The sequence below is a fragment of the Amblyomma maculatum genome, chromosome 9, assembly GCF_055883805.1.
Source record: "Amblyomma maculatum isolate TAMU_Amacu chromosome 9, ASM5588380v1, whole genome shotgun sequence".
NCBI classification, from domain to species: Eukaryota; Metazoa; Arthropoda; class Arachnida; order Ixodida; family Ixodidae; genus Amblyomma; species Amblyomma maculatum.
Window position 1 is genome coordinate 99,553,915 of NC_139352.1, and position 26,374 is coordinate 99,580,288.

General features: G+C 45.4%; 1 protein-coding gene across 12 annotated transcripts in view; it reads left to right on the top strand.

Moving 5' to 3' along the window:
- Positions 1-26,374, top strand: part of LOC146180028 (uncharacterized) — a 54,757-nt gene that overhangs the window by 16,798 nt on the left and 11,585 nt on the right. For 8 of the 12 annotated variants that reach the window (XM_084579381.1, XM_084579382.1, XM_084579384.1 and 5 more), the window contains 2 exons: positions 9,603-9,741; positions 23,324-23,596. In XM_084579381.1, coding sequence (XP_084435507.1) covers positions 9,603-9,741; positions 23,324-23,596 — 412 coding nt within the window. Of the gene's footprint in view, positions 1-9,602; positions 9,742-21,507; positions 21,634-23,323; positions 23,597-26,374 lie in introns of those variants that run through there. The other 4 variants (XM_084579375.1, XM_084579386.1, XM_084579387.1 and 1 more) reach the window with 3 other exon arrangements.

Genomic DNA, 26,374 nt, shown 5'->3' on the forward strand with positions numbered 1-26,374 from the left:
TCCATAGCAAAAGTCATCCCACATTCCATGATGTACTCAATTTGCGTAGGTTACCTGCAAATGGCATGCACTTCATGCGCCTGTGAGAGATAGGGGCAAGTGGCATTTGCTTAGACCAGGCTTACAGGTCGATCTCACTCTATATCTTCACCAAACTGCATTACCAGTCAAAGAACAAATTTTAGGTAATGCTTTTAATTAAAAAAAAACTTGGTTCTTTACTACATATAAGAAACATCAAAAAAAGGAAATTCCCAGACCTTCATTCTTCTGTGTCCTGGAACGGCTGTCACAATAATGCTGGGAATCTGATAGGGCGTGCCTGTTACATATCTGTAATTTCCTGATTTGTTCTGAGTTAGGCAATGGGTGCATAGTATATGATTCAGTTTGATCATGCTGCTGGAAGCAACTGGATTCAGTCCATGATCTTGGTTTACGGTTGTCATCCAGTTCTTATTTGTGAAATGTCCTTCCACAATAATCTTCAGCAACAAGCGCTGGGCGATAGAGCCACTGATCTTGTGTTTTGAAGAAAAATTCTGGACGTAATGAGGGAAGTTCCATGTATTGCCCCAAGACATGAACCACTGCCACTGGTGTACACCCTCCCCAATGTTTTTGACCTCACACTAACATAATTTCAGAAAACGCAGACACCACATGAGCACTTCATACAAGAATACAGGTGCGGAAAAAAAGAAAGAACTACACTGTATTTTACAGACGGCTCAAAAGCTAAAGACTATGTTGGAAGTGCAAAACTCTTAGACAAAACAGAGAAAACTGCACAACTGTCTCAGTGTGCATCAGTTTTTACTTCTGAGTGCTGTGCTGTTTGTGCTGCTGTCAAGAAAATAATGGATAAGAACATCAAAAATAACAAAATTTACGCTGACTCCTTAAGCACTGTCACTGTATTGAAGTGTAGCAATGCTATTGAACCACTGATGGGAAACATACCACTCAACATAGTAGAGGTAATGACACATAAAAGCAATCTGAAAATTCTGCTGGGTCTCCGGTCATGCTGGGATTAGAGGATGTAAAAGAGCAGATGTATGTGCGGGAAGCGTAAAGATTATATTAACAGAATAAATCAGCACGCTACGCAGGAATTGCAAGAAGGTAATGCGCTGCAAATTAATAGCTAAGGGGCAGGCTGCTTGACAAAATGAAGGAAACAAGAAGCTGCATTCTGGTAAACCCATATTAGGAGAACGGGTATCATGTCAGCATCAGAAGCGCTTCATCAAAGTAATTTTCTACCTGCGTATAAAGAAAGACAAACTTATATGTCTAAGAAAGAAAGGCAAACCTGTATGTGAATTTTCTGCTGATGAGCTCACAGTAAATCACATTTTAATCACATGCACAAAATTTGAAGACATAAAAAAAAATGTTTTTCCTTTATTTTACAATTAAATTATTGCATTTTATCCACAGCTTTTATGCAAACAGGCATTTGTCGATTTTTCATGTTTCTACATTTGTCAAGAAAGCCAATTTTTTTAAATCAGCTACAGTCGCCGACCATTTCTTCGGAGTTTCAAAAGGTCGAGATAGCGTCCGGAAAATCAGGCAGTCTGAAAAAACGAATTCATGCTTTATTTAGTGAGCAGTTTGAAAGCGTGGCCAATATGCCTCAGCGGGGCCCTGCGTTGCCGTACAAGTCGGCTTGCATGTTGGCAAGTGTTTTCAGCTGTACACAGCTGAAAACACCATCAGAGGTCGGGTTAGTTCACTGCTAGTTGGCAGCACAGCCTTTGGCTCCTCACTGTCTGAGCCTGAGTAGTCACTTTCAAGCACTTGGGGAAGAAGTTCTTCATCGGTGAGTTAAGGAGTATAGACACGTACATTTTCTGTTTTGGGATTTTTGCTTTAAACGATCCATCATTGTCCAAAACGGGCTGCAACCCAAAAAGCCCCAACACGCCTCAATTAATAATTATCAGGGAATTTATCAGGACCAGTCTCGGTTTCGAGCTCTCCGAGCACGAGCGTGCGATGATGTCAAAGATGCAAACGCACGCCACACGAGCGCCTCCTGCTGGCAAGACTGGTGACACGTACACACACAAACTGATGACGCATACGGGTAGCGTTTTTTGTCTGCGTGCGATCGCTTGTGCAAGAAAATGTCGTTGTCGAGCAAAGATTTAGCATAGCATAATTAGTTCTCCGACGTTTCGCCCTAAGGCGTGGATGTTATTGATACCAATATTTCCAGCGCAACAACGAAGAAACGACAGGACATTCGCTACTTGCAACAATTTATTGAAGCTGAAAAACAGCTGCTTATATAGCCATTAGAGGGTGGGGGAAGGAAAAAGGAAGAAAATGAAAATGACGCGTGCACGATCACAAATAAGGCACCAGAGGGGACATGCAGGAATAACGGTATCTAAAGCATATCTAAAAACTTGCACTATTTTTTGCATATCATGATTGAGGGAGTGCTTATGCAGGCACTCCCACTCTGCGATTTTGTGTGCCTCAATCAGTTCGCATGCAACTGTGTCTTTACTTTTGCAGACGATTCTTGTATCTTTTAAGTCTGGCTTCACAATTTCTTTTATCTTCTTTTTTTCATTCCTTGTAGTGAAGTGGCAGATTCGAGCCCGTTCCGTTCTTGAGCGATATTTTGTGCTCTCTTCCATTAATGCTCATTAGTAGCTATGCACCAACATGCCCCACAAAGTGTTTTACTGATGTTATTGACACTGCCGAGCACTTTGATTTCTACCTGCTCGCCAGCGACTCAAGTGAAAAAGCAAGAACCAATAGCAGCCTCGAAAGCTTGGCAGTTGGCATGCAGGAAATATTCGCTGGTTAGACATGTTGAACAATTATACTGATTATTTTGAAGATGCTACTCTCACAGTTGGCTGGTGCTGTGAGCTCCAAGCTGGCATCCGAAAAAAAAAAAAATAGTTTTAGCAGTAAAAAAAAAAAAGCATGGTCTGATCAGACGTCACCTACCGTGCCTAGCATGACTCCCATCCGGCACATGCTCACGCCCTGATTGGTACCAACGCGGCAGGTCACAGTGGCGCCGGCCAAGCATGTGGCGCTATCTGGCGCTGTCAAGGCGATCTGGGCATGCAATGCCGTGGCTGTGGCCGCCGCTATCGGTAAACGCTCGTGGATCACTGTTTATTGGCATGCATAAACACTCCGTACAAAGGACGGTGAATATCGAATAAATTGGGAGGATTGTGTGACGAATACTGAGGTGCTGGTAGAGTGATTGCAGCGATACAAGCAAGCTTTTTTTCCACATCCACTTTGCTGCTGCGGTCCGGTGCGACTCGCCTAGCATGAGCTAGCTCCGCTGCTGAAGGCGTCTTGCGAATCAAGGATGTATCTTTTGTGCGATAGGCTTCCCAGTAAAGTGGCCCGAAAGTCCGTTTCTTACAGCGTTAGCCCATTCCGAAGCGCCATCTGCTGCCGCTTCGATGTGAAACCAGCTAGGCCCCCTGACGTCTAGGGCAGGCGGGGAGCGGCGGCACAGTTCACGTCTCCCTGAACGCCAGCAGGCGACGTCGTTGCCGAAAGCTGTGCACTTTTGCAGGGATGCTCTTGGGACCCGAGTACAGCAGGCAGTCTTAATGTACACGAGGTTCAAGTTGCACGTGTGTGGCCTAAATGAAAGGAGTAAATAAATTGTGCTTCCCCTTTTCGGAGTCTGATCTGTGTGTCCGTGCGCACGCACAAAGTATACCCAAGCACTGTGCTTGAAAAACACAGCGACCGCGAAATCGACACTAAGTGAAGTAATTGTAACATGCAGCAATGAAGACAGTGTGAAAAGCCATTGGGTAAAGTGAGCAGAAGCAGAGAGCTTTCCCTGGGGTGCCCAATCGATACCTGTATCATCACTGGTCTTTGCTCTGCTGACTCCAGGTCACAGTTGTTTGATGACGTCATGTTGTTTTACCTATCTACACGTTTTCGTCCCCGAGATGTCACTGTTGATGAGTTATGAAAAACGGAGTCCTTGCCTGGCTAGTATTTAAAATTGAATTAAACTATGTTCGTGGTAAAATGAGAGTTTGGGATTACTTTGTGAGCATCTCTGTATAACCAGGGAAGTAACCGTATTCCTTCTGACTCTTCAAAAATTGGTGTCTTTGCTCCTTTAAGTGCAGAGCGCGATCTCGCTGTCAGCGTTAGCACATTGTTCCAGCCTCACTTCCATGTGAATGGCTCCTGCAGCGCGCAAGTGCTCGATGAGATCAGCACATGAAGACGGCTGATGGGATTCACTGGCGCTATCATCGGATGACGAGGGCACTTCATCTCTGACTGCGAAATCAGCATGGCGGAAGCAATTCCACAGTGTTTCCTCGGTCACCACCTTCCATGCATCGGAAAGCATGCTGAGTGCAGACAACAGGTCGACGCTGTAGGTTTTGCCGCTGTACACGCATAACACCACGCGACTATAGCACACGTGACTGACAGAGGTGCTTGAGTGTCCTGATAATGCCTGGCATTAGTGTCCGGTAGTTGACATATAGTGTTCTTGAATTGAGAATTGTGCCGTCTTCGGAACACTGCAATGGGAGCGAGGTTGTCGCCGGAGCAATGAGAAGCGTAGGTGGTGCTGTTAGTCGCAGGAGCGCATCAGAAGCATGCGGAGCCGCAGAGAAAACGTTCGGGCCGTCTGCTTCTGCGGCTCATGCCCTGCTTTGATTCTATTGCATCACGTTGTTCCCTGCCGTATTATGATGCATTGCTTATGATTGGTCAAGCAGGAAAACACGTTTCTGCAAGACCATAGCACAGTTCCAGCCCATGTCATTGTGCTTTCAATCCCCCCCTCACTTTACGTCCTATTTTTCGTTCGCTCTTTTTTTATTGCTCATTGCACGCTTTCTGCTGTCTTCCGCATTTGAGCCCTTCCATTCTCGATATACACTCTCTCCGCACACTGGGGAAATCACGTTAGTCGTGCAAGCGAGGAACCCACCTAGTATCTTTCATGCCCGGTTTCAAAGTTCAAAGTTTATTCAGAAATAAATAAATCATTTGACTATACAAAAGGTTACAGTAAGAGGTCCCAAAGTTCGAGACTGTACTGGGACCTCTAATGAGATTTGACCCCTAATGGGACCTCTAATGAGGTTAATGAGCTTGACCGCTTGTTTGGCGAGGGAATCGAGGCTCGAGGGCGTCGAACCTACTTTGAATACCCTTCTTCCAGGTGATCATAAGTACGTCACTATGCACTGTTCTAGCAGTCTTATAGCTTACATTGCAGTATATGTGGCTCGAAACTTCAAGCACAAATCAAAATGCATATATTTTGATTGTGCTTTCGAACAAATTGTGCGCGGCACAAAAAAAAAAATAATCTCAAACTCTGACCACCGAGGTCTTCTTTATCTGTCTGTGGAGCTTAGCTCGGAAACACGCTGGAAGAATGTTTGAAAAACAATTTTTTTTTCAGTTCAGGGCAAATTAATGCAAATAGCATGTGAGAATTTGGGATGTTTTTGCAAAGCGCAGAGGTTTCTAAGCTTGGATGTATGACATAAATGATGCTTCTCATAGTGAATTTCTACGTCCTCATGCGATTCCCGTTTTATGTGAAGTTACTAAACTAAGTGCAGAGCTCTGAAGCAGAGCATATATAAAAGACCTGAGGCTGAGCAGGTGCAAATAATTGTGTTTCAGGGCTCTATCTTATGAATCTGCCTGTTTCTTGTGTGTCTTCAAATTTAGCAGCTTTATTCATTCATGTTTTCATGGTATTTTCATATATTTCCGTAGTGTTTTATATATTGGTACTATATATTCTTGAACCATTTATTTATATTCTCTTAAGTCACGAATTGTTCATCCAGCTAGTTTTTGAAGTCTTCCGCTCTGCGCTGTGAGGTTTTGTGAATCTGTATGAGCTATCGCTGATCTATTTCGTTTCATATACAACTGCCTGTTCATATGAGTCCGCCCACTTTCAACAGCCCCTGGCATAATTTCTAGCTGCAAGCAATCTTTGCATACCCTCACTATATGTGGGGCAAACAAAGCACGCTAGCCTAATAACACCTTCCATTGCATTTTAATGCGAGCGAGCACCGATGGACGATTTCAGTCTAACCTGTGTTAACCGGCGGATCCGATAATAAAAATTCGTGACCATAAAAACACAATAGGCATTCGTCATTGAATCTCCCATTAACGTTTAAGAAATAAAGTACCCAATATGTCCACAAAATTTCTTACCATTGCTTGTCAGGTAATCGGCAATCAGTATCTGACATTGGCTGTATGCATCTTGCCGCTCATATTTCCCCAACGACGGCCGCTTTTATAGGAAACTAGTTCATTTGTTCATGCACAGAATCGGTTTAATACATTTGGTCAAGCTTGTGGGAGCTGTAGCGACAGAATTTATTTTTGCGCGCCTTCAGGGTCCGAACAGCTAGTGGTGATGGAGGCGGTTAACCAAGCTGTGTGCTCAGCGCTTATTGCACTTCTTACAGCACCCTTTCATATTACGCAGAGCTGTCATTGCTGAAACGACCAGCTTGGCAGCGGCAGAAGGCACACTTCTCAGTTCTAGAACGCTATAGTTGATGCGGTGATGTAAACAGCGCAGCACGTGAATAGCGACAACGGCGACTGATGACTGTGCATGATGGCACCACTGAGCTGGTACTGGCAGGACGGTGCAGCAAGCGGTGCCTACTATCGTGGTGATACCGGGTATGCAAGGTTCCGATGGCATGATCATCGGAAGATATGACACATGAGTTCGAGGTTGCAGAAAACTAGAATGGCAGCGGCCAGAAAAGCAAAATGGCACTGGCGTTTGCATTTTCTATAGCTCTTGAGTCGCGAATCGAAAGAAAAAGTCCAGAAAATTGGAACGAGAAGGATTTCAAACGTCCGAAATTTTGCTCGGTGTTATACATTGACTCTATGTAGTGTGTGGCGGTGCCATGGCAAGGTCTGGATTTTCAGGCAGGTCTGGAAAATTGAGCGTCTGGAATATCGATCAGCGACTGTACAATAGAACCCCAATTTGTAAGTTCGGATATAGCAAAATTCTGGTATAGTAAGGTAAAAGTAAAGTCTCAATTCACCTTTCATGCAAGACTGTACATTTTTCCCCCATTATAGCAGACATTTGCGATAGAAACAGTTATAGTAAAGTGCATCTGACAAGATTTCCACGAAATGACATCGCCGCATGCGCACTACCCAGGATCGCTAGGAAAATTTCTCTTTTTCTTAAAAAACATAAAGCACCAAAAAGTGTTTTCTTTTATTTTCTAATGGCTTTACCATGGGGCTCACCAACAAACAGGAGAAGCCAACTTTACATAAGACTTGGAGCCGTGAGAGAAAGCATGTGGCGTAGAGTGAGCTGGCCACACACCTTTAGAGAAGGCGCCACAGTCCGCTCAGAAAGTAAAAGACAGTAGAACTGCAGTGAAAAGTAGGGAAGGGAAGAAACGACCGAACATTCACAGCTCTGTGCAACGCAAAGCAAGAGGTGACGGTGGCAAGAAGCAGAGGCATGGTGTGCATGGTGTGCATGGTGTCATCGTACGTGACTATCCTTTACATTTCTCACCTGTTGCCTTTTAAATGACAGAAACCGCAGAAGACAACACCATGTTCATGCAGGCTTTGGTTTTTGCATGGAATCAGATGCAGTTGTAGTTGTAGCCACATTGCATTCATGTTTTTTTAAAGAGGTACTTGCACGTGGTGTAAACAAAAAATCTTATAATTGGAAAAACAATTGCACAAAGAAACAATAATGAAGGGATGGGGGGCATTTTAGAATGTTTCCTTTATTAATCAACAAAACAGGTTTAGTAAGTAGCCATTTAGTTACTGGACAGCGTGTACAGGGCTATCTAATCCCCAACAAATGGTATGGTAGAGGTCCTGACATAATAAAGAGTTTTGCTGGTCTGAGTGACTTTACTACAGTAAAACCGCAATAATACATACCCGCATACCAAGTAGTTGCGGTTAAAATATAGTTGCAAGAATTCCCTGGCTTAGCCACATTCAACCCATGCATTGGCTGACCGTATAAGACGTAGTGGCTCATGGAAGGGCCTAATGCTTAATGCGTATCTGCCGTCCCAGCTTTGCTGGCTGTGCCACAGCATGAAACGTTTTCTGCCTCTCCGGAAAGCATTATCACGTGCGGACTGCCGGCAGTGACATTGTGGCCATTTTGGCAATGTTCCGACAAATGCAGCGATGATGTCAATAGGGAGCCCAGAAAGCATTGGTTACGTTTATATAAATGCATCGCTGAGTAGTATTGTCACCAGCCCTATCTCAATAACCATCACCATTACACTGCTCGGGCACGGTCGTGCCGCTCGCTCGTGCCAACCTCTCACTGCGGGTCTGCAGGTGCTGTTATGTTGTGGATGTGTTGCTGGTAGGTAGCGTATGCTTCGTGGGGGTGTCTTATGTTTCGAGCTGGTGCTGTGCGAAGCACAAAGCAGTTGTTCTGTTAGTGTGTGTGCGAACGGTCGGCACTATGCCGAAGCCTACTCGACCGAAGTATTGCGTGCTGACAGTAAAGGAAAAGTTGATCATTACTCATTCTACTGAAAATAGAACTATTAAGAGTGTACTAGCGCGTGCATGAAACTTGCTTTCTCCCTGTCTCGCCGTTTTTTTGAGACTGTTGTTGTCGCCGCACGACTACCACAGTAGCAATCAAAAATAACGGATTTCTTGTCGGTAGCACACCAATAAAATTCACATACTTACATGCATTCAAAGATAATTTACTGTGCCTGAATTTCTCTTATTTCAGAGTGTGAATAATGGCGAAATTGTACTGGTCGTTTAAGGTGTACTACCGGATAGTGCATACTTTTCACGCATCTCCGCCAACTACGTATAATGATGTTTTACTGTATAAAGGGCATCTACTGTGTAGGTATGTACACACATCTAACTTTGTTTTTTGGTGCATAATGGCCACAGTTACGTGCCGTAGAACCCTGTAGCTTTCAAACCAGGCAGAGAGGGGACCCTTTTTATCTTCGTGTAGGTTGGTATTTCTGACCCTCGGTACTGATGTTAGGTGTCAACAGGTGGAGCAGTGGTAGCATGCTATGCACTTCTGCTCTTTCCAATGCACAATGGAGATGTTGGATGCAGTTGTACTACATATGTCTATCTGTGTGAGGGTCCGTCACATTAGTGGCAGGGTGTCACGGTGCTGACAAGGCACGTGTTGACAAAATGGGGACATTGGGGAGTGCAATGCTCACACCTTTCCTGTATGACTCAGTGGGGTATCTAGAACGTGCGCGACTTATGTATTTGTATGGCATTTGTTGAGCTTGTGGAGTTGCATGATGAAACATATTCCAGAATGCATATTGTTGCCCAAAACGACTTGCGGCATAGATGTGCCGTATTGACGGAAAATCTGAAGCATTTCCATGCATCTGTGCACATATTGTAGTATGAAATGGCATTTTTTTGCTTGTGTGTTACGTCTATTAAAAAAGTGTTGATATTTATTTCATCCCCTGCTACTTGATACCGCTACCTCTTGGCACTGTTAATGTACTGCTAATGAGCTTTTCTGCACCCTCCAGGATGTTGCATCGACCCAGTATATTGCTCGAGACGCTGCCTGGTCAGTTGAGCTGCTCAACCTGTCCAAGTCAACCCAGTGCATTCCAGTGAAGGTGTCTAGGCCTACACAGACTGTTGATGAGCTTGTATTGGAAAAAGGTACCAGACACTTCTTCCAACTTGTGTCCCAAAGGGTATACCACAGTGTGGAAAAGTGCAGTCAGCGCACTTACAAGCTCGCATTTTTTTCGTTTTCTTTTGTGGTTCCTTCTGTGCTGAGCCCCTCATATGTCATTCCATTTCCCCAGTATAGTAATCAATTATGTTGCCTATTCGTTTGTACTGTACTGAGGTTTTGAAACAAGTTTTTATGTGGTTGCTCTTGTAGCAGTCTAGTGATATAGTGTAGCTATAGCGAATTACAATTTAAGATAGCAAAAGTTATAGTGCACAAAGCATTCTGTTTTTTTTAATTGGTTCACAGGAAGGGAAAGGCGCAGTGTCTGTCACACTTGCGCTGTGGACACCTGTGCCGCGCTGTAAGGGAAGGGAGGAAGGTGGGAGTGAAAGTAGAAGGAGAAAGAGGAGTCATAGTGGAAGGCTACAGAGTAATTTTGACCACCTGGGGACCTTTAACGTGCGCTGATATCGCACAGCACATGGACGCCGCTTCGTTTCGCCTTCATCGAAACGCATTATACCTCGGCTGCAACCTCAGCAAATGATGAAGCTGAGATCAAACACCAAAGCCAACATACTATATGAGGGCACGAACAAGTGACCTCGAAGTTGCGGTCGACGGTCGCACGGTTACTGCCTTAGTGGGCACTGGAGCTGACTATCCTGTCATCAGTGGAGTGTTTGCCACCCAGCTCAAGGAAGTGACAACCAATTGGGATGGCCAGCTGAGATTCTGGTAACCAACTTCACTGAAGAATACTGGCATCTCAGCAAGGGAACAATGTTGCCTTCCTCAACGAGTTAGCAGACATCAGCGTTGTCTTTGCCCTTCCTGATGAGCCTGAAAATAAAACTGACCAAAGCCACCATCCCAGGTTCAATATTAATCCAGCACTACCCCCCAGCATGCAAGAACAGGTACGGGCCATTCTTAAAATTTGCAGCAAATGCTTTTCGTTAATTTACAAGTGCAACAAACTCCTTTGGCAAAGCACTGCATCGTCACGGATGACCACGCTAGACCTTTGTGTCAAAGCACCTCCCGTGTATCCTCGCGAGAACGCCTGGCCATCCGCGATCAAATAGAACAAAGGCTTCGGGACAACGTTATGTAGCCATCAAGGAGCTCCTGGGCGGTGCCAGTCATTTTGGTAAAGAACAAAGGCTTTGCTTCTGCATCGATTACCAGTGTGAATAGAATAACAAAAAAACAGGTCTACCCCCTTCCCTGCATTGATGACGCACTGGGCCGATTATCCAACGCTAAATACTTCACATTGATGGACCTGAGGAGTGGCTATTGAAAAATTGAGGTCGATGAAAGAGGTCGCGCGAAGACTGCATTCATCACACCAGATGGCCTATTCGAGCTCAAGGTGATGCCATTATACCTCCGCTCTGCACCAGCGACGTTTCAACGCTAATGGGCACTGTGCTGGCGGGCTTGAAGTGGCAGGTTTGTCTGCTATACTTGGATGATGTCGTCTTCTCCACAAGCTTTGAAAACCACCTGAAAAGGCTTCGGACAGTATTTGAAGCAATTAAGACATCAGGGCTAATGTTGAAACCAGAGAAATACCACTTTGCTTACGAGGAACTGCGATTCCTGGGTCATATCGTTAGCAAGAAAAAACAGCTATAATTGCACAGCTCCCAAAGCCAGCTGACAAGAAAGCTCTACAGAGGTTCCTTGGGCTGTGAGTTTATTACCGGCAATTTGTCAGGAATTTTTCGTGCATCGCCAAAACGTTAACACAGCTTACAAAGGCTGACATGTGTACCTTTTAATGGTAAGCACGGCAAGGAGAAGCCTTCAATGAACTTAAGCGCCGCCTACAGTTTTCTCCTGTAGTTGGGCACTTTTACGAAAATGCAGACAAAAATTCATAGCGGCGCAAGCAGTATTGGCCTAGGTGCCATGCTTGTTGAGAAAATTGCTGGACAAGAAAAATTTATAGCGTACGTTAATCGTTCCCTGCTCAAAGCTGAAGCAAACTTTTCGACGACAGAGAAAGAAAATTTCGCTCTTATTTGTATGGATGACCATTCAGGGTTGTGAGCGCCCATCATGCTGTGTGTTGGCTCGCAAACTTAAAAGATCCCTCCGGCCGCCTTGTGCTATGAAGCCTGCATCTTCAAGAATTCGACATCACAGCCTACAGAAACAGTGCTTGTGAGCAAGCCGACGGCACTCACACTTGTTTCACAGCATTAACAAGTGAATTTCGCATAATACAAACGCATTCTCCATGGTAATGTGTCGTTTCGAAGCCAAGGCTGTAGTAATGCAGTTATGGTTATACTGCAGCCATTTACAGTGCAACGATAGCAAGCAAAAGCTACATGTGTGCTGGCCGCTCGTGCTTTCGCTTCGCATGTAGGAGATGACCCACCTGGCAAGAAGCAAGAGTAGACTGCAGCGCCGCTAGTTTTTGCGACAGCCACCTGGGACACACTCCTCTGCTATGCAGTATAGGGAGCTGTGAAAGTGAGTTCATTCTAGTAACGTTGGCCATCACATTGCGGTTCAATACATCAGCAGATACGTTATCAATACAAAATTGATACCTTAGCCTGCATGCTCACATCATAGAGGTCTACCTTATACCCAAATCCAATGTCAAGTGTGGACGCATATTCAAGTAATCTATTGTGGAATTAAAATTTGGCATTTAAATTACAGAGAACGGTCTGGCACATTTGAAGTGTGACAGCGTTTTCTACCTGGATATCTGATCGTATATATGTGCAAAAAACCTCTGGACAGCTTGTATGCATGAAGCACTAAATTCTGGAATGAGTTGGCGCAATCAACAAATCAAAAGCAAAACTTGCAGATATTTACACGAAAAGGTTATGCAAGAATCCTCTACAGAAAAATGTAACACACTGGGGCGATATATTTCATCTGCCTTGACACTGAATATGAATTTGAAATCTTTCAAAGCAGGCTAAATATTATACCATTTTACCATTCATGTGTGCCACTGAATTAAAGTGTGCCTACCGCCTGAGAACCATGGCATAGCAGATTAACACAAGGCCACAAGAAAAGAAAAAATTCTCAGTGGACATACAGTAAAACCCCGTTAATACCTGGTTGGCGGAGACGCGGGAATAGTAAGCATTATCCAGTAGTACACCTTAACTGGCCAGTACAAATTCGCCATTATTCACTGTGAAACAATGAAAAATCAGGCACAGTAAATTTTCCACGAAGACATGTACGTATGTGCATTTTATTGAAGTGCTACCTACCAGAATTCCATCGTTTTTAGTTTTTTAGTTGCCGCCGTAGAAGTTGTGTGGCGGCAAGAGCAGTCTCGAAAGCGGCGAGATGGGCTAAGCAAGATTGATGCACGTGCTAGTGCACTTTGTAATTCTAGTTTCATTAGAATGAGTAATGATCTACTTTTCCTTAACTGTCAGTATGCGATACTTAGTCGAGTAGGCTGTTGAAGCGGTCATCGATAACCGCTTCAACAAAGGAAAGCCGTAGGGCGGTACATATGGGCTCTGCCACCTCAAGTTTGGAGGCTAGCTTGAGTTCTAAAGGAGTCCTCGCTCGTAGTACAACCATGCAGTCGTTTTCAGGCGGCCTTGGTTAATTCCTGCCTTTTGTATACGGCGGTGAATGCGATTTGACAGCTACTCTGCATCCCTTTCGTTGGTTGGCGTGTCATCCTTTTGTACAGCAAAACCTCATTAAAACGTACCCGCTTTAACAGTAGTTTCGTTTTAAAAGTAGTAAAGTCATGTCCCCACTCGACGCCTATTCAATCTAATGCATTTCGCGTTCGCATAAACCGTACCAGCCTATCGCGGACGTATTGGTTAGCACGTACTATTTTCACTTTTCGACGTACAATTCATGGCGGTAGTACCGCCTCACAAAAGACTGTTTGACTAGCGTTGTGACAAACCTTCTTTAACGCGACCATGAATGCGACCGAAGTGATAGCAAGCTACATAGCCAATGGCAAATCGGAGCCACGTTTATCAAATGCAGTTGCGATGATAATACAACTAGCGCCACCTTGCGTCGAGCGCGCCAATCCAAGCCGTAAACTAACTGTGGCCTCCGAGCGCCGTGCCGTCGGAGCCGATCACAGTCCACATACTCCGTCCTCCTTCTAGGGGGAGGGTATTTTTGCAGGTCGTGATCGTGCAATCACGTGACACAAAAGTGGCGTGGCGCTACCACGTCACTTCTGCGTGTCCTGTCGACTTTTTTTTTTTTATTATTATTATTATTGTTGTTATTCTACTGGGGCAGTGAGAAAAGCAAGAAAAGCACTTGGCCGTCGGAGCGCGGCTTCGAGCTGGTGGAGGGAGAGCATCTAGCGGTGTGCACGCTTTCTTCTGTATGTTTTTTTTTTCCTATTAGTGGGGAGAGTTTGAAAGGAGGGGTGTGTAAAGCCCCTCAATAAAGGGGCTTTAGGGGCGGACAGGTTAGCCACCGTAGACAGCGTGGTTTCAAACGAGTGACGGCTTGGAGCTGCCCTCGGTAAAGCAGTATGCACGCTTGCTTCCTTTCTTCGTTTTCGCTAGCTGTGAGGTATGGGCTGGTTTGGCTTGAGAGGCAGCAGAGGGAGTGCTGAAGATTTGCTGTGTCGTTTCCTTGACTCAATCAGCCGCTTTTGCACCTTAAAAGTTACGCCTCAATCATGATATATATATATATAAGTAGTGACGTATCCGTAAGCTAAGTAACATCTTGTATAATTTTCCAAACATCAACGTTTACGCGCCGCAAGATGTTGTAAAGTTATTTGCTTTTTGCCACTGAAAAACTGCATGTGTGTAGGCACGCAAGTACTCAATATATTTGAGGCCCTGCATAAGGTCAGTACTCTTGCACGTTTTCATTGTAGTGAGGAAGCAAACTCACAATCCCTGCAGCACGCTGCGAAGAAGCAGACTCGCGACTCGAAGTCCCTGCGTCGCTTCGTATACCAGCTCTAACCCCGCCAGACCACCGGAAGAAAGAGAACGAAAGCAAAAGACTGCGAACGCACAAAATCTGCGCTCACTCATTCCCCGGGGGAGGAAAATTCTGTTTACTGCTTGGAGCCATGGGGGAGGGAAGAAGACTGTGTTGGAGGAGGAGCCATGGCATGGACAAAACTAACTGCCGCAAGCGCTTCCTCTTACAAGGAAAAAAAAGAAAGACTCCGCGAGATACGCGTACGTAACGTGTAGGCTACATCGCCCATGTGTCATGTGATTGCGCATTGACGACCTGCAAAAACATTCTCCCCCTTCTAGCAGGCCCTTTTCCGGGAGGATATTTTTGCAGGTCCTGAGTGCACAATCACGTGACACTAAAGTGACGTAGGGCCTACATCACTCCTGCGCGCCCTATGTGTGTTAATGTTTTTCTTTTTTATTGAAGGGAATGAAAGGGTGGCTGCAAGCTGTTAGGTCCAATGCACGAGAAAGATGTAAGGAGGCGCTTCGTCGTCGGAGCGGGGCTTCGAGCTGGAGGATGGGGAGCACTTAGCCGTCCTGCGAGCAAAGCACACAGCAGCACGCACGCTTTCTGGAAGGATGAAAGAAGCGGGCAGGCTAGCCAAGGTAGACAGTGCGGTTTCAAACCATTGACGGCTTGGAGCTGCCCTCGGCAAAACACAGAGCAGTCCTATCGTTTATTTTTTCTTAGCATTTAGGTATGGGCTGATTTGGCCTGAGAAGCAACTTAGGTTGCGCTAAAGATTTGACTGCTTCTGTGCGCACGTATAGTTCACAATGGGATGTTTTTGCATCTTGGATTGGCCTCTTATGGGAAACAACTACAGAGTCGAAAAATTGTCCATAAGTTAAGCCACATATTCTATAATTTCACAACCTAATTCCAAGCGCCAACATTTACGCGTCCTTGGAAGATGTTCTCAATCTTGACAGTTATTTCTTTTCTGCCACGACAAAACTGCACGTTTGCGGGCGCGCGCGCATGTGTGTGCGAATAACCCGCGCTCAGGTACTCAATATATGTGCGGCCCAGCATACGGTCAGGGCTCTTCAAGTTTTCATTACAATGAAAAAAGCAAACACACGATCTGCGCAGCACGCTGCAAAGACGTGGACTCACGACTCCGAGTGCTCTGAGTCCCTGCGTCGTCTCGAATACCAGCCACCCCACCAACCCACCGGAAGAAAAAGAATGAAAGCAAAAGATTGCGAACGCACAGAACCGGCGCTCACTGCCGTCACTGGTTTGAAACCGCACTGTCTACGTTGGCTAGCCTGCCCGCTTCTCCTTTCATCCTTTCAGAAAGCGTGCGTGCGTGCTGCTGTGTGCTTTCTTTGTTCACAAGACGTAGGCTAGGAGCTCCCCCTCCTTCAGCTCGAAGCCCCGCTCTGAGGGCCAAGCACCTCCTTTCATCTTTTCCTCGCATTGGACTTAACACAACGCCACCTAGCTTGCAACCACCCTCTCGCTCCATCCAGTAAAACGAAAAAGAAAAAAAAGATGAACACTTATAGGGCGCTCAAGAGTGACATGTAGACCCTACGTCACTTTTGTATCGCGTGATTGCGCAGTCAGGACCTGCAAGACCAGCCTCCCATTTTGGACCAGTCCGAGCGACCACCCCTTCTTGCTCTGTGTCCCTTGCACGCCTAGGCCTTGGTTCACTTTCTTTCGCACGTGTGACGAGGTGACTTTGAGCGGTGTGCGTCGCGAGTTCTCCATCCGTCTGCATCATGCTGAAGCTTGGACAGAAACAACGGGTGCTTATTATAGATGACAAGGTGGAGATTGTCCGTGTCATCAAGAGAGGGGCAAAAAAATCTGTGCTGGCATGTGAGAGAGACTTGCCGCTAACTACTGTGTGTGGCATTTGTAATGCCAGAGAAAAGCTACTCATCAGTGCTGCCGCGACTGCGAAGAGATGTCGAGTACGAGGATCAACATTTCCAGATGTGGAGGAGGCGCTGGTGCGATGGCTGAAAATAGCTCGGTCGAAAAACCTACCAGTTAGCCCTGGTTTTCGCCTCGCAGCTCAACCATGACAACTTCATCATGTGTACCAATGGCTGGATAGCCAGATTCAAAGCAAGGCACGGAATAAGCATGAAGACCATAGCTGGAGAAGGCGCCGCGGCTGACACTGAAGGCGCAGAAGATTGGAGGAATGGCCAGCTTGGGCAAATTTTGGAAGACAATGCGCCTAACTGGGCTGGAGCACATTTGGCAAGCACTTGCAGATTATGACGAGCAGCTTACCGGTATCGCTCAAGAGGAAAGTATACAACAGTTGCATCTTACCTGTACTCACCTATGGGGCTGAAACGTGGAGGCTAACCAAGAGAGTTCTACTTAAGTTGAGGACAACCCAGATAGCTATGGAACAAAAATGGTAGGGGTAAAATTAAAGTGGGCAGAGTGGGTCAGAGAAATAACTCAAGTTATTGACTTTCTAGCTGAAATCAAGAAGAAATGGGCATGGCCAGGACATGTAGTGTGAAGAGAGGGTAACCGATGGTCACTTAGGGTAACAAACTGGATTTCAAGGGAAGGAAAACGTAGCAGGGGGCGGCAGAAAATTAGGTGGGCGGATTACGTCAAGTTCGCAGGGGTCAAGGGGATGCAGCTAGCACAGAACTGGGTTAATTGGAGAAATATGGGAGAGGCCTTCGCTCTCAGTGGGTATAGTCAGGCCGATGATGATGATGATGCGCCCGACGACATATTTAACCTTGATGAGTCCGCACTTTTCTTCAAGCTGCTGCCGAATAGAACACTTGTGTTCAAGGGAGAACCGTGCACCGGCGCAAAGCATGTCAACCGCATTTCAGTTGCATTCGCATGCAATATGTCTGGAAGCGAGAAGTATGCCACTTCTCGTCATTGGCAAGTCAGCCAAGCCAAGATGCTTTAAAGGCTCCCCACTGCCATCAGGACTCCTTTATAGGAATAACACCAAGGCGTGGATGACTGGGAAGCTTTTTGAAGAGTATGTGCGCTTCATTGACCGCCGTTTTGAGGCGAAAGGAAGAAATGCTGTTGTTATCCTTGATAACGCATCGGCGCACGTTGCGGTGGATGGCCTCAAGGCACTGAAGCTGGTGTTTTTGCTACCAAACACTACAGCGATTGCCCAGCCCTTGGACCAGGGCATCATTAGAGTTGTCAAGCAGCTCTACAGCAAGAACCTACTGCGCAGGATGCTGCTTGCACTGGAATGTGGCAAGGTGTACGCCATTGACCTGCTGGGTGCGATTCACCTGCTGGAAAACTCATGGTGGCAGGTCAAGTCTGCTACTGTGCAGAATTGTTTTAAGCACGCAGGTTTTCGTGAAGTGTGCGCGGTTGACGCAGACGATGCAAGCGATATCGCCGGCGTCCCGGACCAAACATATGAGAACCTGCTGACCGAAGTACTTGAGAGGGAAGGTTCTCCAGAAGGCATTACCTTCTCTGAATTCAGGGACGTTGAGAACGAAGTGGAAACTTCGCCAGACCTGTCAGATGAAGCCATGGTTGCCTGAGTGGTGGCGGAAGTGGCTCCAACTGACAGTGATGACGACGACACAAAGTGTGGAAGACCCGGGCCCAACAGTGGTAGAAGCTGCGCACGCTGTGAGCGTCATGCGGCTGTTCACCGAAAAAAAGGAACTGGCCGAAAAGCTGGCTTGTGGCCTGAATGAGTTTGAAGCTGCTGTTATCGCTGCTAGAGCACCGCTGCGTCAGACTAAGATTACCGACTTTTGCAGTGCAAAATAAAGGCCGCATTTATTTTTGTTTTTCAACCTACTGGCCATTTTAACTTGTTTTTTGCAGGTCAGTGGGTAATATTATGCTACTCCTGTTAAGCCATAGTACCGTTTAGTATGTACTTTTTCCGAGTTCCGGCCAACTACGGCTTAACGAGGTTTTACTGTATCGGCATCTCAGCTGCATGCTCACACTTTTTATTGTATTTCTTCTCCGTAGCGAACTTAGCTTGGATTCATCTGTCATCCTGTAGCTCTACCTCCGGAAAAAGCTTGCATTCAAAGCATTTAACATTCTGCTGGCTTGGGCTCAATGCCGGCTCCGCCACGCATCCTGGCCGGCTTGCCCGTAAGTTAGGTTTAGCCGTCTCCTCTTAGTTGGGGATCATAAAAGATTCGAAAAGGGCAGACGGTCACTTGCCTGGTAAACAAAGATTACCACATATTTCATATAACTTCACGTTTCTCTTGATACCGGGTATGTCTGGTGTGATGGGAAAGTACGCCTTGAAAAACGATAATTAGTGGAGCCCATGCAATGCATATGGGCACAGCTCACCTCCGGCACGGCATTTCTATATTCTCTGGAAGTACCACTCCATGCAAACGTCTAACAAATGGCTGAAGAACAGGCACCAAGGGTACTATACGAACGAAACACAATCCTCAGGGATATTCTAGTGCATTCTAAACTTGAAAACAAGCGTCCATCACAGCCACATCCTTCTTGCCGACCCAGATGCAAGACAGTCATTTACAGAAAGACACCATGGTTAAAAACACTGCAAGCGATTTAACTTTTCACATAAAGTTTGGCTTTAATTGCACATCGTCAAATGTTATCTACCTTCTACAATCCTCCTTCTGTTTTAAACAGTACATCGGAGAGACAGAGCAATCAGTAAAAATAAGGGCAATAGGCCATCAAGCTGACAGAAAAAAACCCTCTTGAAAGCAGTTTCCCAGTATTTCTATCATAAGAACCATAAGTTTGAAGAAATTAACTTATTTTCCAGCCAGCCTTTAAATCTTCAATTGACAGAAAATATATGGAGGCATATCTTACTACGCCATAAATTTAGAGCATTGGAACCAGCATGAAATTATAAAAGGAACATTAGAATCCCTGATAAATATATTCCCTCTGTGTCATAATTAGTCAGGAAAACAATCCCATATAGCGTTAATTGTGCAGTTCACAGCACATGTGCACTTTATCCCCCCTCGACAATAGCATAAGCTGCATGTGTTTTTTTAACATGTTTCCTTCTTATCTCTTCCTACTTTGGTTGGCCCTTGAACCCCCCTTTTTCTCAGGACGTGGCAAGTGTGGTTCATCGATCTGTTATTAGTCTGTTTCTTTGTCCTTCCCTCCTTGGGGAAAGCTTGCGAGAGCTGTTCCCCTGCAGCTGTATTCTTTATTAGGAATCTTTGGAACGTGTGTCCCCTTTTAAGAAAGGTGTGTGAGCATTGGACCTGCTTTAGGTGCTGACTCATCACCTATCACACATTGTCACCACTGCTGACATTGTCATTCTCTGCTGCTGCCGCTTTTTTTTTTTTTTTTCGGGCCACGGGATCACCTATTCTAGGTTCAGAAATACATACTAAAAGAATGTTTTTACTCCTTGCACAACTTTTCTGCTCTTCCCTCCCCGTCCCTAGCTTTTTTTTGGAAGCAAAATCATAAAGAAACCTCTAGCAGTCATAATTGTCCTACTCAAAGACAAGTCCTCAGACTGCAGACTGAGGCTCCTCCTTCAACCTTTCTTCAATGCTCTTTCATAGTGTATATGTCTGGTGTCAGTTTGGGTGCTTAATTTATTTAGTGAGTTGTGACTGGTTATCAGTGCGTGAAACCAGCATGCATAGAAAATAATCTCATGTGTTGCAGACTTTGAATACGTGTGGTGGAACCTTGGCTAGTACTGGTGTGGCAATGTCATCTGAGTTATACGAGATGTGCGTAATAGTGTGCGGGCTTCATTGCACCACCTCCTGGGGTGGTGCAGTGGTTAGGGCACTTGACTATTGTGCCCTTTAATGTAGGATCAAATCCCAGCTGCAGCGCCCGCTTTATGATGGAGGTGAAAAGACAGGTAGCCGTTTGCTGTGCAATGTCAGTGCATGTTAAAAGAACCCTAGGTGGTCGAAATTTCCAGAGGCGTCTCTCATAGCCTGACTTGCTTTGGGATGTAAAACCCCACAAACAACAAACCAATCATTTGAGGATGTCATTTGTTGATGGTGCTCAACTGCCAAAGAGACTTCGTAAGACACAGCATGAAGGTGGAAAAGGCAAGGGAGAATGAGGCAGCTAGATAGTTGAAGCAGAGCGGGGAGCTGAGGTACAAGCTTGAAGATTGAGGCAGTGGCTGCATATGCTTTTGTGTCTACTCTTGAAGTGAAGCTTAGCATTTAATTTTTTAAAGGGGTAGAGACACCAAATTTTTGTGCTGTACTTTTGTGTTGTAAATAATGCTTAGCCTTCAAGCTTCGTGTCGTTGCGCTGCACCACTTGAAGATGTCGGACCAACTAGCCCTCCAGTTCATGTTGTAATGCATAGCCATTCTGTAAGCATAGAGCATGGTGCTAGAAGCGCGAAATCGCTTTACATAATTTATTATTGTATTTTTAGTTTGCAGTAGTTTCGGTTCATAGTTGCCAGGTTTTTACTTGACATCAATAAACAGAAGACATAACATTCAAATGTCACATGGACTAATACCTTGTGTTGTCAATGAGTAGGCGCGTCGTCTACTCTGTTTACAGTGTGACACTGCCATATGCTGTGATGATGGAGTCACACTGTGGAAACAGTTGGTCAACTGCATCCGTAAACGTGATTTTTGCGTCATTTTCGCTATTCTCTCACGCCGCGCTAGCACCAACTACATGGAATTTCGAAACATGTCGTTGTCACCTTCCAACCAACTACATGGAATTTCGAAACATGTAGTTGTCACCTTCCAACAGCTGTCACCAACTCACTGTCTCGTACACTCTCGACAGCTTGTTGCTCGTAGCCGTGCCGATGTCGGGAGCCACTCGCTTCGCTACAATTTTGCCAGAATTCCTACACTATATGACCGGCTTGGAAAAATCAAAAAGCAGAAGAGGATTTGACTGCGTTCGAGAGTGCGTAAATGCCGGTGAGTTTATAGCTTGAATTGCATTGATTGAGGCACCGCTTTCGTGCGCCTTTCTGAGCGTTACCTTTGTATGTGCGAATCTGGTGATCATTGAGAGAAAATTCACAAATTTTAGAATGAAAATGGCCATCAAGTATACGTTTGATAACAATGAACTGAAATTGACGCTTGCACCGCAGGATGTGCGTACAATTGCCACAAAGCGCCGGTTTAATCTTTTGCGCCGAGCAATGCTGCAAGTGGCCCGGACCAGTCGTCGGTGCTACTTGTGGAGAGCAAATTAGGCCGATTATGGATAGTTGTATACACATCTTATCGAAGTTATTTTATTTTGAGACGAGCTTCCTGTAATAATGCGGTGACTGCAGATGAACCGTTGTTACTGCGTTTGGTGATTGTCCTATTCCAGAGTGCCATCCTGTGAAACCTACTACGCCTAATGACAAATAGGGCAGGCAGAGAGCAGCGCAGTTCATTGCATGGCGCACTTGCGGGAGGCGCTGTTGCCGAAAGCTCTGCACTTATGCAGGCATATGCTACTGTTGCACGAGCATAGTAGGCACTTCTGATAACATTTGTCTTTTCTGGTACAAAGCCAAGGAGTGCTACACTGCCTCACTGCTGTGACGCCCCGCAACTTCGGTCTTGGCTGCGGCGACCGACAGCAATGCTATCCACTGACCATCGGCGTGCAGTCGGCGGCAGCCTTTACAATGTTTAATTGATGAGCATTGCCATCAAGTATAATTTTGCCTACAGGGAGCTTGGAACTGTAAATGTCTATCCACACTTGCGAGTTGCAAAGGGCGTGCGACTGGCTTTCACATGCGACCAGAGTCGCGCAGCTCGACTAATGTTCACAGTTGCGAATGCACCCTGCTGGTCGCTTTCTACATCTTGTCTATCTTGACTGTGCACCAAATAGAGTAAAGCTAACTTGCTTTCACTTCATCTCAGCTGCTGATTGGTTACTGGTCCACGACCAGCAGTCGCAAAGCTGGAAAATCGAGCTGTGGTTGAATGTCCTGTGACGGTAGTTTTTCGACCAGTGCGATCATTTGCCACATTTTCTTTCTGACCAAAATTGTCGCTTGAACTCCGGGAGTTGCAAATGTGAATGAGCCTTTAGAACGCTGTCATGCTGGTATAAGTATGGGTGCAATAAAAGAGCCATAAGGAGCCGACCAGCAGCATCGTCGTTAATGTCAGAAAACTCTGCAGTGACGTCACAAATACTTGATTATGGTTTTTTCAGTGAACCTAATTTACAGTCAGTGCACTAGCAATGGGTCCAGAATGCAAGAACGAGCATTTTCAAAAACTTTAAAAAGGAATAAAATATCTTTTATGCCTCCCTTGAGTTTAATACTTGACTGCGATGGTTTTCACACACAAAGGAGGCATGTGACATGCTTTGCAAAGCCTTGAAATTTGGTGTCTCTATTCCTTTAAGCTTTTTGTGATGTCAACTTATTTCTTGTTATTCAAACATGTTGATTATGCTGAATAAAGGCAGGTGTAAGGTTTTTGGGGATGACCCTTTATTTCATATCTGCAGTCATTCAAGGTCTCTAAATAGATCACATATGCTAGTCACCTATATAAGTGTTGTAAAGAGTATTCTTATGGTGCGATAGCTTCCTGTAGGAGGGTAAGCTCCAATGTGACTCATGTTTATTCCTTTCTGAAGGCAGCAAGCAGCCGCCAGCAACGAACAAGCTGTTCAAGTGCCCCGAGTGCAGCTACACCACACCGTTCAGCCACCGCATCAATGGCCACCAGAGGAAGCACACGGGAGAACGCCCCTTTCAGTGCAGCGAATGCAGCAAGTGTTTTGCACTCAAGATTACTTTGAAGCGGCACCTTGCTACCCACTCAAGCGAGAGGCCATACCAGTGCACACATTGCAGCAAGAGCTTTAAATCGCGACATCGTTTACGAGTGCACCAGCGCTGGTACGCAAGTAAGAGTCCCTACAATTCCACCTCCGTCCCACAGTTTTTGCAGACATGAACTCAAATCAGCATCGACAAAGTCTGACATGACAATAGACCTTATGCAAAAATTGGGGCACCCTTGCACTGTCAGCGTACATTTCTGCCATGTTGGATACCGCAGCACTATATATCACCCGTATATATCTGCATACCTTAATGCACACAGGGAGGAGCTAAGGATAACCAAGTGAATGGTGAGGGTGCCAGCTTAATACAGTTTGTTAATGCACAGATGACTTGGCTCATGTGCGCCATGTATGTCGAATGCTTCTACAGAGTATATTTGTAGTGGCTGTGTAGCTTATGTTGAGAATAATGTATTTATTTATTTACTCTCAAGGCCTTTCAGCATTACAGAGCGGTGGGCACATGGGATCAGCATCAGTCTTTTGCGAAACATGAACAAAAAATGCATGCCTTTCAAGCATGGAGGAAATACATAAAAACACATCAAGGAAAAGAAAAAGTAGCTGGGCTATACAGAAAGGAGATGTTTCATCGCATGTTTGGATGCCTTGGGATCTTCCATGCATGCGATAGAAAGGGGCAGGTATGTTAATTGTCTTGCAGTTCTTGGCAAAAAACAATAAGAAAGCATATTTGTGTGACAGAATGTGGCAGGAACTTTATGTGAGCTATGCATGCTGACGAGTAAGTAGGTTCAGAAAGAAGCTGCTTTAGTAATGGGTTAGTGAAATAAATTTTATGCAATAGGCACAAACGGGAGAACGTTCTTCGAACGTTTAAATTTGGAGGAGCTAATTGTGACATTATTAACGAAACCATGGTGGTACGGGCATAATTAGAAAGAATAAAATGTGCTGATCAATTTTGAACTGCTTCAATATCGTCAATTAAGATAGAACGGGCTGAATCCCATATAACGGAGGCATATTCTAGTTTAGGTCGAATTAAAGTTTGGTACAAGGTTAGTTTGAGATGTTTTGGGGTTTGGAAAAAAAAAAAAAGGTAACAGAATGTGTGACTGGCATTGTTAGTAATATATTTCACATTAACATGCCATGAGAAGTTATTTCTTATGTAGACTACAAGATATTTGTAGTAAGCAACATTTTAAAGGGACACTTTGTTAATTGTGCAGCCGAAGGGTAGAGGCAGGTTAGTACTCCGAGAGATTGTCATATGTTTACATTTACTAGCATTTAGGGTCATAAGCCAATTGTTACACCAACTAAAAGTTGTGTCAAGATCAGATTGTTGGAGCAAGTTGTCATGAGGGTTAGTTAATACACGATAAAGAACGCTGTCATCGGCGTAAGGCCTAATGGACGAGGAAACAGTCAGAAAGGTCATTAATATATATTAGGAATAGTAAAGGGGCTAGAAACGAGCCTTGTGGAACTCTATATTTTACAGGAGTAGTAGATGATACAAAGTTATTAGCTGTTACAAATTGAGAATGGTTAATGAGGAAACACTCCATTGTATTGTCACGTAGTGGTGACGAGGTCGACGACACAAATGAAGGGGTCGATGATTGCACTAAAGAAACTCTTTATTTGGGCTGACTTGCGCCCGCAAAATAACTAAGCGACTCGGCGGCGGCGATAGCAGCAAACGTGCTGGTCGATCGTCGAACAAAGAATGCTCGTCACACTCAACGCTCAATTTAAAGGCTGCACAGAACAATCTAGATAACGTCGCAAACAGCTACCAGCACGGGCTGGAACATTGTGGAAAGACACCCGAGTGGCCGGAACCTTCGCGACAGATCTCGGTGCATCTTGCGTTACAACAAAACTGATAAAGTTGTGGCTCGCGACATCGAGCATTAACAAACAAAGATTACGGAACTGATACGCGGTCCAGAATCAGAGTGATAAGCCTGTATGCCGGCGGCTCTTAAAAAACAACAAATACTGTTTTGAAGGTTTCGCGGCATTACTCCCCCCTTAAAAAAAAACATCGCCTCGATGTTTCAACACAAAGAAACTTAAACATAAAAACTGCAAAGTTTAAATACCACAGATTCTTTAACGCGCGTAATATGGCTTCAGTCGTACAACATGTACAATTTCTGGGCGCGCGCTTCGCCGTTGTGATGCTGACGTTCCGTCGGGAATGACTTCATAGTCCAGTGGTCCGACGCGGCGAAGGATTTTGTATGGCCCAAAGTATCGACGCAACAATTTTTCACTTAATCCGCGACGGCGAATTGGTGTCCAAACCCACACTTGGTCTCCTGGAGTGTATTCTGCGTGGCGTCGTCGTAAATTGTATCGTCGGCTGTCGGTGCGCTGTTGGTCTTTAATACGCAGCCGTGCGAGTCGTCGGGCTTCCTCTGCACGCTGTAGGTAGGTGGCGACGTCAAGGTTGTCTTCGCTAGTTACGTGCGCCAGCATTGCGTCGAGCGTCGTCGTGGGCTCCCTGCCGTACACAAGCTTAAACGGGGTCGCTCTGGTCGTCTCCTGGACTGCCGTGTTATACGCGAAGATCACGTATGGCAATATGGCGTCCCAGGTCTTGTGTTCAGCGCCGACGTACGTAGCGATCATGTCCGCGATCGTTTTGTTCAGGCGCTCCGTAAGGCCATTGGTCTGTGGATGGTACGCAGTTGTTCGTCAATGGCTTGTGTGACTGTATTCCAGGATGGCTTGCGTCAACTCTGCCGCAAACGCCGTTCCCCTGTTCGTGATGAGCACTTCTGGGGAGCCGTGTCACAAGAGAATTTGTTCGACAAAAAATTTGGCGACTTCTGCCGCGGTACCATTTGGTAGTGCTCT